General features: G+C 35.8%; 1 protein-coding gene across 1 annotated transcript in view; it reads left to right on the plus strand.

The window, feature by feature from the left end:
• Positions 1–11,516, plus strand: part of IQCK (IQ motif containing K) — a gene marked incomplete at its 5' end in the record, with an annotated part of 33,773 nt that extends 22,257 nt beyond the window's left edge. Inside the window, 2 exons of the mRNA XM_079320885.1 lie at positions 487–598; positions 10,662–11,516. Coding sequence (XP_079177011.1) covers positions 487–598; positions 10,662–10,723 — 174 coding nt within the window. The 3' untranslated portion in view covers positions 10,724–11,516. The remainder of the gene's footprint in view (positions 1–486; positions 599–10,661) is intronic.
• Positions 11,517–11,715: the final 199 nt, after the last annotated feature.

The raw sequence follows: 11,715 nt of genomic DNA on the forward strand, positions 1-11,715 counted from the left end.
CCTGTTTGCAGCAGATGGCAGGTGTGAATCAGGTGGAATCAATGGAATGAATTTCCTTCTGCATGACCCTTCATGCTCCACCTCTGCTCTATTATTTTGGTCAGTGGGTTGGTTTCATGGTGTTATGCCTTTCTAAAAGCACTAATACCCTTCAGCATAAGGCTTTACATTTTAATTAACTCAAAAGTATTAGCATCTCACTGCAATCTCATTCTCAGGAGTCCTTGATAATCAAAGTGATCCCCTAATAGACATATTTATTTTTTCAATTGGATTTGTCAATTATGTGGATTTTATTTCTGTGTGAGCTGAAAACTGTAAACCCCTGGGACTTTGCTTTTACCTCAGGCCCAGCAGAGGATGGCTGTCACATATTTACCCAGCCACAGCCTTGTGAAAAAATAAATGTATCCTTATCCTGGGTAAGACAAAGGTATATAATTATAATTATAATTTTAATTTTCTTTCCTGATTCTCCTTCCCCAGGTTCGTTGTGATAGTGAAATACAAGAGCTACGTCAGTGGCAAAAGAAGCTGAGAGAGGAGAGGCACATCACTGAGGTAGTGAAAAAATTCTGGACTAAACAGGAAGCCAAAGGTTAGTGAATAAAAATGTGGGGTTTTTTTGGTTGGTTTGTTTGTTTTTACATTGTGTTGAATTTTTATACTTTTAAGTTAAAAAATAGGCCACACAGTAGGACACTAATCCTCAGAGAAAAGGTAATATGGTGGAAATGCTCAGCTGTTTCTTTGTATTCAATACTTATTCTACTTGAGTTGCCTGTGCAGCTGAAAGTGGCAATGAGAAATACAATATAGGGCCTAAATTCAATAATTTCAGAAAGTTGTGAAAATTTGCTGGCATAGGTTTTTCTAGGGCAGGATTAGACACCTACCAGCTACTCATCATATAAAGCTGATTTTTTCCAGATGGGTTGTAGTACAATTTTTTCTGAACAATGGAATTTCTCTCTGGTAAATATTCTATTGGTATTTCCCTGTAGTTATTTACAGCAGAACTTAGCCTGTACAGTTCTTAAAAAAAACAAAACAAAACAAAACAAACCCAAACAAGCCAATCTTTGCCCTGAACTACAGGAGAGTGACAATTTTTGGTAACAGGAGTTTGTTTCAAGGGCTGTGTAGATTCTCCAAACATTTATTTATAATTATGTTGCAATTTTAATCTATGAAATATCAGGATTTATTTACCAATCCTTGAAATTGCCCAAGGGGTATTTTATAGCTGAAAATAATTAATTCTCAGCAACAAAATCATACATCATGACAGGGGAAAACTGTGTTTATATGTGTCTGTGTATACATGGGGTGTTCTTATGCAGTAAGGGAAGTAGAATTCTTGGTTTTAGTAGCTTAGACCTAGAAAATTAAATCATGTAGTAACAGTGCACAAAAATAATGAAAAGATAAAATCAGTGAGACATTAAATTGTCTCCCAGCAGACTTGACTGACATATAAAGAAAATTTTGGCAGAGCAACCTCTCTACTATGATTTACTATGAGTTGATTTTGTAAAAAAATGTAGGCACCTTTTCTTTTTAAAAGAAAACACTGATATATCTGGGTTTAAGTGTCTGGAAACAGTGAATTCAAATTTCCTATCATAAAATTATTCTCATTATAAATTTAAAACATAAAATATTAATTTTCTCTTTCTAATACATGGTTAATTGTCAGTGTTAATTGTTGGGAAATTGCATTCCTGGAGATAATGATGGAGGTTGAGCTTGCAGGCTTGCTAATGCCTTTTAAGTGATTGCAATTTAATGTTTGTGGTTTGGACTCAGTTTCCAATTTGTTAATATTTTTATCATCTCATCATGACATGTTTTTGCACACATTCCATTGTCCATCATACCAGTAAAAGTTAGAGATGTGTGTTTCCCACTTCTAATAAACAAACCTGTATATTCACAACATACCAATGTGAAAAAAGGTGAATATGATATTAGATGATTACACAGTCATAGTTTGCAATCTTCATGCAGGTAAAATCTTAAAGGTGAAAATTCAGTTTATTTTCAAAGGATCAGGTGAACCCATTATCAAAATTCTGCAACAAAATAAAGTAGAGGCAAAGTGTGGACTGTGTCATTTGTTCAAAACCCCTGTGTCTGAAGAAATTTAATCTTTCTATAAACTATACTTAAGTTGTTTTGGAGACTTATGTAGTGATAAGACTTCCTTTGCCAATTGTTTCCAAAGTAAAAACAAATTTCCTTTTAACCACTCTCACAGAGTTTTCCTGTCATCAAATCATTTTTTTAGGACTCTACAACACACAGCTGTTTCACCACTTCAAACAAACTTGCAAAATTGCCCCTTTTCTTTTTTTTTTTCCTTAAAGCAGTATGAGTTTCTATTGCTTTTATCACATCAGCTTTCAATACTATCACTCTGAGTCTGTAGTTTCTTAGCTGAGCTCTGCCAGGAGTATCCCACACCTCAAACATCCTTGGGGTGCAGACAGATGGCTGCTTGGAAACAGCTGCACTGGTTTGAGAGGTTGCTGTCCAGGGCTTTTCATTATCAATCTCAGCTGTGATGCCATAATTCATTTTGTTAGTGCTCCAGCTGCTCTTTTTTCTGCTCTTGTTGTCCTGCTGTTTATTAGTGTTGTTAAACCCCATTTCATTGTCAAGTCAGCAAGGTTGGTTGAATTGCTTTTAGCAGTGATTCCCTCCAACCCAGGCTTTGTGCTGAAGTGGATTGTGAACACTCACACAGTCAGGAATAGCATGACACAACTACTTTTTAACCTTGTCTTTCTAAGCATTTGGTTTAACTGGATTCATTAGTTCAGTAAATTCAATTAATCCCCTTTAATTAAACCACTGAACTCTTTGTATCAAGCAGACAAAGAGTTTATTGTTACTAAAAACTCAGATAGCACAAATAAAGTATTAAGATTCATGGTCAAAGGAAAAAAAAGTAACATTTAAAAATAGATACAGCATTTTATTATGAAACTAACCACATGAGAAAAAATAATGAAGGAGCTCTTTAATTTGTATATAACTAACTGTGTTTATTAGATGCTGTAAACAGTGACTGTAGGGGATGAATGGTGAGCTGCCAAATAGCTTTTAGAAAATGATGACTCGAGCAGTAATGTGATTCTATTGACACTACTAGAAAGATCAGCATACCTTCCATGGAAATATCAGCCAAAGACTCAGTTAATGGGAGCTAACAGGCACTGCCTGCTTTGTTGGGATTTTCAGCACAATGAAACCTCATTGCAAGGGTATGTTCTAGGTAAAAACATTTTATGAAAATGTGTTTGGGTATGATACTTAAAGAAAAGATAGTAAGAAGGCATTAGAAATGTAAACTGATTGTAATTAACAAATCCAAAGTAATTCTTCATTTATTTTTTGGGTTTCAGAAAGTGTGTTAAAACATGTCCATTAATTTTGAAACAAACAGCTGAGTATTCATTAGAATACTTTTAGTCAGAGTTGGGATTGAAAGTACAAGAGATGGATTTTCATATTTGGACTTAGTTGTTTATTAATTCTTATTTATATTACAGTGAGTTCTTCAGTACTTCTAACTAACAATCTAAAAGTGAGAAAATGTTGGTTTATCTTCCTTGTTACAAGGTCTTTTAAGGCTTAACTATCCAATTAAAAACTAACATCTATATTATTTATACTTTTGACTCAATGACCAAACACCTGTGACTTGCACTGCAGTACTTTCTATCCAACCAAAAACTACAGCTAAAACCAAGAAGAAGGAAGAAAAGTCAATGCCTAAGAACATCCATCTTGGTTTATACTTATATATATGTGTATTCTTGTATATATATGTATTCTTGCATATATATATGTATTCTAAACCCCCAAATTCCAAACCCTTCACTATGTGCTGTTACACACTTCCATTTAAACTGCACACCAGAGATTCTGATTCTACCACTCAATTTTGGAAACCTTCTCCAGCTCAGGTCAAAAGCAGTGTTATTTTGGGGTCAGTGTCAGAAAGGACAGACAGTTCACACCCCCAGGCTTGAGGTTTTTTTGGGATGGCCACTCTGTCAGAGGAGCTGCTGTGTTTGCAGCAGGGCTCTGAAGGTGCAAACCTCTCATTCACCCCCTGCTTCACAGCATGTCAAACTTTCCTATTTTTTCCCCTGAAATTCTTTAGTCTCCTCTCAGTCCATCTTTTATACTCCTTATTATTCGTTTTGCAAAGTGCTGTAGGATAGAAAGTGTGGAAACTGCATGAAAATTACTTTCTGCATTAATAGCACCTTGCAGGACTGTTGACCTCCCTTAATGCATGTGCTGGCAAAAATCCTTTCTGAGTGCAAAGAAAAAGTGTGTTTCTCTCAGCATATATCCAGGATCATAAAGCTACAGCATTCTTGGCTGACATTTTATTTGCTGTACTGCTGCACTGCTGTGTAAAATTACATTCCACAAAATGATCTATATTTAAGGTATGACAATCCTTACTCTGAACAATTTCAGACTGAAAATGTGGAGATAAGCATAACCACTTAACACTCAGTTTAGTGTCTCACAGCTTTAGACTTGAAGAGAAAAATAATTTTCTCTAATATAGCACAGCTAATGGGATGAATTTGTTCCAGAATTTTTTACAGAATTAAAAAATTGTTTGCTTGCTACAGAAAATACAGATAATTATAATTTAACCTCCAGAGAATGTGAGTGAACCAACTGTGGTTCTGAGCAGATTTAGTACTGATGGGACAGCAATGGAAATGAAATGTGTCTGTCCTACAATGAAAGGAATTTGAAAAATATTTATACTTTTAAATGAAAATAGTAAAATATTCATTCACCACTTATTTGACCAAAGCACTCTGCTGTCACTCTGTTGCAATGGTGGCTTCTCTGCTGCTGGAAAGATCATTGCTGCTGTTACACAAACTGTACTTTCAGCTAAGGTATGTCCTAAGGGAATGTTTTTCCTTTTCTTCTTCTTCATATCTGCATAAAATCTGTAAAATTTTAGTTTTAAAAATCGGTATTCTTAGGGAAAATAGCAAAAGAAATAAGTATTTCTGGGTTTATGGTGATACCAATTGTGACCCTATTAGCTGGCAGTTCTTATAAACCAACTAGAGCCTGGGCTTTGCAAAGCACAGTGTGTGGAAAATGTAGCTAAATCAAAATAAGACAGAAAATTATCTTCACAGCAGGTGAGGGGGGTGATTTCCAGATACAGGAGAGAATATTCTTTTACATTCCATTCAATTTTCAAGCTGTATTTTTCCTTTGGCACTAGAGGTTATTACTTACTTTAAAAACACTTCTTCCATGGCAGTAACCTTTTCCCTGGGGAAGATACATCCAGCAATGCTCTGAAGAACTCCAGAGGGAGGTGTTCTGGAAAATCCTTGCAAATATGAATAAAGGGGAGAACAGGCTGCATGTTTATGGTCTAGAGCAGGAGCAGATGCAGAGTGTCAAGAAGCAAAGAAATGCAGCCACTCTTGGGATGTCTCCACCTGAACCTGAGGAAGGATTCAAAAGCTGAACATCAAGTTAAGCTGAACAGGGCAAGTCTAGTCTGCATCCTTTTGAAGGATGCCTGCATGCAATCATAGCACATCAAAGCAGAATTAATTGGAGAAGAGAAAAATGTTAAATTCAGAACACAGAAAAAATGGCTATACTGTGAAACTTTTAAAATTCATTCCATAAACATCCTTATATTGGGGCCATAAATGAAGTTACAACCACATGCATGTTTGTAGGACTGAATCATTTCCAAAGAAAATATTGAGAAGAGGATATATTTATAAATGGGAAATCTTACAGTAGGCTTAAGAAAATATTTAAAATTACTGCAGGTAATAATGTTGGATTAGGAAAAGGCATAGTCTGAATAGCTAACAGATTTCTTACAGACTGTGTCTCTGTGGTTTATTTATGAAAATTCAGCCCTGTAAAATGTAAGGAATTAATCAGTTTTATGTGAGAGTTTCTTTTCTCCCCTCTCCACTTTAACCAAGGGTGGTTGAAATAATTCAGAAAGATTTTAAACAAAATAATTTGTTTCTAATTTCATCTGCCCTCCTTCTAGCGCAGCTGTAATTCTTTAATTAAACTCATAATGGAATTCTCATATTCTGTAGTTTTACACTTTTAATCTGTTACATTATATACGATTTATATACACACAAATATATTATGATCTTATATATTGAATGTATTTTTTTCTAATAGTTTGGTTTCACAGTAAGTTTTATAAACAGGTTAAAAGTGGAAAACTGCTTGCTGTCACCAGGACACTGCACTTGAGAGAATTTCACTCTCCTTTTTTTTAAACATGACTGTATTTACAGGTATTTGTTTTTTTCTTTCTTAAAACAAAAGTGCTGGAGTGAAAATGGGGGCATATATATGATTGCTTTTGATTTAAAAGCACATGTATAAAATTAAATTTACATAGAAGAAGAACTTAAAATTTCTTTTTTTTTTTTAAGAAAAAAATAAAATCAAAGAACAAAGCAGAATTGAAGGCTGAGTATGTGCTAGTGGTTTTCATCAAGCCTAATTCAAAATGCTTGAGATGCTTCTGAAAGTTTAATCTTGGCACTAACAGCTGAGAATGTAGTGATAAAAGTCATAAGACTCATGATACAGAATCCAATTTATTGGTCCACACCCTTGACTCAGACATCTTTGAAAATTTATAAAGATTATAGTAACATTTAATTTCTGAAACTATGTTGGGCATGTTTGAAAAAGTAAAAAAAGGAAGATGATGATCTGGATAAATTACAGCATGTGATGTGAGCTGTGCTTACACAGGCACAGCAGTGAGCACGAGTCTGAGCTAATCCTCCAGTACCAGAGCTGCACTTCCACTCATCACTCTGCAGTTGTTAATAATCATTTCTAATGGAGGAAAAGGCCAATTGCAATTTGGTGATTTTTCTGTGATTATATAAACATCTGGGTTTTGTTGTTTTTCTTTGTTTTGTTTTTTTTTTTTTTTTAAGGAGAGGAGAAATTCTTCATGGGTTCTTCAATCTTCTTTGTTTCCTTGTTCTCCTTTTAACCTCAAAAGTGAAAAACACTGGAGCATTTTCATAGAAAATTCTGCTTTTTTTGTAAGCCACTTTGATAAGCAAGCCCCAAATTTCTATTTGAGTGTTCAAATACAAAGAAGTGGGTGACAGATTGCAGAGACAGGAGCTGCTTGCCCTGCCTCCCCTGGAACCCTCCCTGTGCATCAGTCTCCCAGACTCTTTTCTGATGTAACACTCTGTTTTCTTACCTGATGCTTTTAGTCTGAGCAAGTGTTTCACTTTGGTATCTTCACAGAACCTATCATGTTTTGCAAGTTGGAATCATGTCAGAAATAAGAGGGGCTAATGGGTATAAATGCAATTTTCATGAAGCTGCCCAGAAAATCTGGAATTCTGGGTTTCTGCCCGTGTTGGTTGCTGCCTGTGAATCCCCAAATGCTTTTAGCTGAGGACTCTGGAATGATTTCTATTTCTGGTCAGTTCTTTCTGCTTTCATCTTTCTCTAACTTGACTAATTAAATTGAAAAATACTGCATTAATCAGATGCTCTGGAAATGCACTGGTTACCTTCATTCTGGATTTTCTTCTCAGTCCAGGGTTGTTTTTCCACAAACTGTTGTGTTTCTGTGGCTGCCTCTTCATAAATCTCAAGTCATTGTATGATTTGGAGGACACTTGGATAATTGTAAGCAATAGTCTCCAAAAATCTAATTCTCTGTAGCTTTTTTCTCTCCTAACTCAGGTGTTCATCTACTCTAATACTTACATCTTCCCATATTTCTCTTCTTTTTGTACACCTTGAATTGTAAAAATGCCATTCAAATATATTCTAATGAATTCTGAGTCTTCCTGTCAAAGGATGAAGAAAGCAATGGTGCATTGCACAAACAAATTCTGCTAGAGACCTTTTCTTTCCCATATGTATCACTGAATGTTGGTGTTTGGAAGTTTCCTGTATGTCAGCTCTTGCTTTGCTAATCTGATCCTAAATGAATTTAAAAATGCCCTGGAACTTTTTATCCTCTACAGTCATGAAAGCAACACCAAGCATTTAACAAACTCTGCTCCTGATTTGGAGAATTAGGTTTGTCCTGTCACTTTAAAAAATCCACTTTGCAGAAATCTCTTCTGCTGAGTGATCCTCTAATGTTGCATTTCAGTTTCATGACTTGCAGAAGTGTCTGTGGGTAGGTATAATTCCCATTTTATCATTTGTCTGGTTAACATATCAGTATTCAATAGATCATTTCCCTATCACTAGTGACTGAATATTTCCTGGAGTGAAAGTTTTCCCTAATAATTGTATACAGGCAGACTTCCAATAATAAGAGGCTAAAATTATAAACACTTTATAAAAAACTGTCTCTTTAAAAGTCAGGTCTTATTTCAGCAAGATTGCTGGTGGCTCCAATTTCATTTCAGGCTTCTTTGGCATTTCATTGGGAGGCTAGGGTGAAACTCCTTTCTATATATATATTTTTATCTAAGCCCCTGCTAATAAGTTATTCCAATAGATTTTCTTTAATGGATTTTCATCTTCTTATAGTCTGAGTCTATAGTATTTTTCATTACTGTTTAGATTACTAAATTCTAGTTCATAGAGTTCCATGAAAAAGTGCACTCTATAAATTAAAGAGTGTGGGAGCATCAACCTTTCCAGAGCCACTGTCACAAGCCAGTTGTGTTATGCAGTAGTGCACAAAGTAGGTCAAAAATACAAAAAAAACCAAAAAACAAAAAAACCAAAATAGTTTATTCACTGTTACGCTGAAACAACCAAGTGTCAACCCAGAACATCAGTCCTGTACATTAAGATGAGGGAAAATCATGTCTGCCATCCAAATGATAAGGATGTTTAAACTTAATGCTTATATAAATAGGACAAAGGCTCCAAGTTTTGCAGATTTTTGAATTTTCCCTCCCAGGAGCTCATGGACAGTAAATACAGACACATTGCAGTCCTTCCTTTAGCCACCAGCTGTGCCTCAGCACAGGCATGATGAACTCTGTCAGATGAGCATTCCCAGGAACGTGGCAGAGCAAGGAGTAAATGACTTTATTGTAGTAGGAGTAGCAGGTCAAAAATAGCAGTTAACAGTTGTGCTCCTCCAGAACACCCCCAGCTCACCTCCAAAAAAATGAATCAGTCCCCACTGCTGCTTATTATTGCAGTGGCTACAGTGCCCTGTGATTGAGAATGTGCATGTGACTAAAGCTTTGTTTAATCAGGTTTTCTCACTGTGAAAACATAAGAGTAAGGAATAAAAAGACTGAAAAACACAGTAAAGAGACTGACACACAGCTGCAAGCCAGGTTGTTGATGTTGACACACTGTTCATTGCTTTAGATATGTGTTCTCTGAAAGAAATGGGCTGGATTATCAGCTGGTGTAAGTTGTTCTAAACACCTTCCTTAGGCATTTCAAAATATTTTAGGTAAGCTTGAGGTGTCACATCCTGAAAAATACATTTCTCCAATGGAAATTTCTAGCATAAAACATAGCCAGGCAGCCTCTTTCTCCATCCTTCCATCTTATCCAAATCCTGAGGACATCTTACTTTTCTATCTGCATAGGAAGCAAGTATATGTCAAAAACTATTTAAATAACTGCCTGAAATCCAGATTTATGCTGACAGCCTGTGCTTCCTTCTTGGTATGATGTGATTGGAAATTGTTATGCTTAAGTAACACAGGTTATGATAAGACAAGGACACTACTGACTAAAAGCACTGCTAGCAAATACCTAAAATACCTGCTCATTTTAATGTGAAAGTGTGTGAGCCCTGAGGTTTCTCAATGTTGCATTTTTTATTAAATATTTGCTTCATCACATCAAAAAAGAAAAAAAAAGAAAAGCAGATTTTTTTTTTTCAAGTTGAAAGGCAGTTTGTACAATTTTAAAATATCAAAATAGGAATAAGATAGCTGAAATCACACAAGTAGAATGAGGAACCAGACTCTTTTATCAGCAGAAGAAAAACATTAGGTTAATCTGTATTACAACATTCTGAAAGAATACAGAGCTTTGAAAACAGCTTTCACTAGGGGGTGGAACATTTTTACTTTTATGTACAGCTTTTGTTCATTTAGGACTGTTTACTCCAGCAAGCAACCCTGTGCTCTTTGTTTGACTGATTTTTCCCATTTGGCAGACCCTTTGCAATCACATGGATAACATTCTTCTTTCCACTGAGACATAGAAAAACTATTCTTTATTGGCCTTGCTTGTTGTCCTAAATGACAGAAATATGTGCTAGGTGAACTGTATGACTTCATCACTAACTTTTAATTGAAAATTCTTTAAAGCAACAACCTCAAAGAGCTGCTTTCAATTTTTTTTTTTTAGCAATTCAGTGACTTCTTACTAACAAACAATTCTGCCCTCAGCTACACATAGACAATTCCCACAGCTGGCACAGAGAACTGTGTGCAAGAATCTGAGTGCTGAATCTGTGTCAAAACATGAAAAAAAACAACCATGCAAAGAAGAAATACACACACTTTTTGGGTTGGGCAGGGGATTTTTATTTATTTATTGAACAACAGAGTATTTACTGTGGAGGTATGGATGTTTTCTTTTTTGTTACTGTACCTGTTAATTTTTTTTTTTTTTTGGTATGATTGCAGTGGGAAGCAAATCAGAAGAGATGGACAAACCTTCACCAAATCCTTCAACATCTCAATTTTAGTTTCCTCACTATAAAATTCCAAAGCACAGAGCTCGTGGACTTTGTGACACTGATTTAGAAATGCTCTTAGCATTAAATCTTTACATGTGAGGTATTGTAAATCAAAGGCAGGTTATGTAAGGACCCAGCATGCCAAAACAAGAAGTCAGTCTTAGTCTAAGTGAGTACAATTCTGTTAAAACAGATGGAATAGTGCATATCTAGCCAAAAATGTTGAATCTGTGTTTATCTTGTGTTCCTGAATGCTCAATTGAAATCTTTTCTGAGAGGAACAAAACTCTGGATGAAATTAAATGGGGTTCTACCCACATGTGGGCAAGTGTTATATCTTCATTTATCACAAACTGGGCTCCTCTGACTCCTGCAGAGTGTGACAATTTACACAAATCCAGGCTCTGTTCAGAACTCTGATTTGCAGAAATGCTGTGCCCTTGCAATTCCAATGGAAGGCAAGGAGAGCTGGGGCTGCATTTCTGCAGGGGAGAAAAGTCAAAGGCCCTTTTGTTACCACTTAGCACATGTGCTGAGAAAGTGTGGAATTAAGATCCCAGTGGCAGCATTTTCAGCAATCTTATGCAGCAAACTTACTTATATCAAGCACAGTAAAAATCAGATTGGGCCCCTTGCTAAGGAACATTTATTATTTTTTTAACTCAGCCCTGTCAAGCACAATCCTATTTATGCTTTTATAATTTCCCAATTAGAGATGATAATAGCAGAACTACAAATGATTCCATGAAGTCAAAGGTGCAGTTGTTTTTACTGAACACCTAATAAAACACTGGTGGTCTCTGGCACTTGCTGTGGCTCCACATGGATTTTTTTCATCACTTGCACAGTTTGTCTTCACTGTTACACCAGTACCCACCCCTTGGGTTTTTTCCTGGTTGATGATGATGGTTCTTACACCAGATCTAGAAAATCAAACCATTTGAAGAAAAAACTCTCCTGCACTCTTCAAGCCCAGCTGTATTCTCCTGTCCCCTCCTTTT

The sequence above is a fragment of the Erithacus rubecula genome, assembly GCF_903797595.1.
Source record: "Erithacus rubecula genome assembly, chromosome: 17".
NCBI classification, from domain to species: Eukaryota; Metazoa; Chordata; class Aves; order Passeriformes; family Muscicapidae; genus Erithacus; species Erithacus rubecula.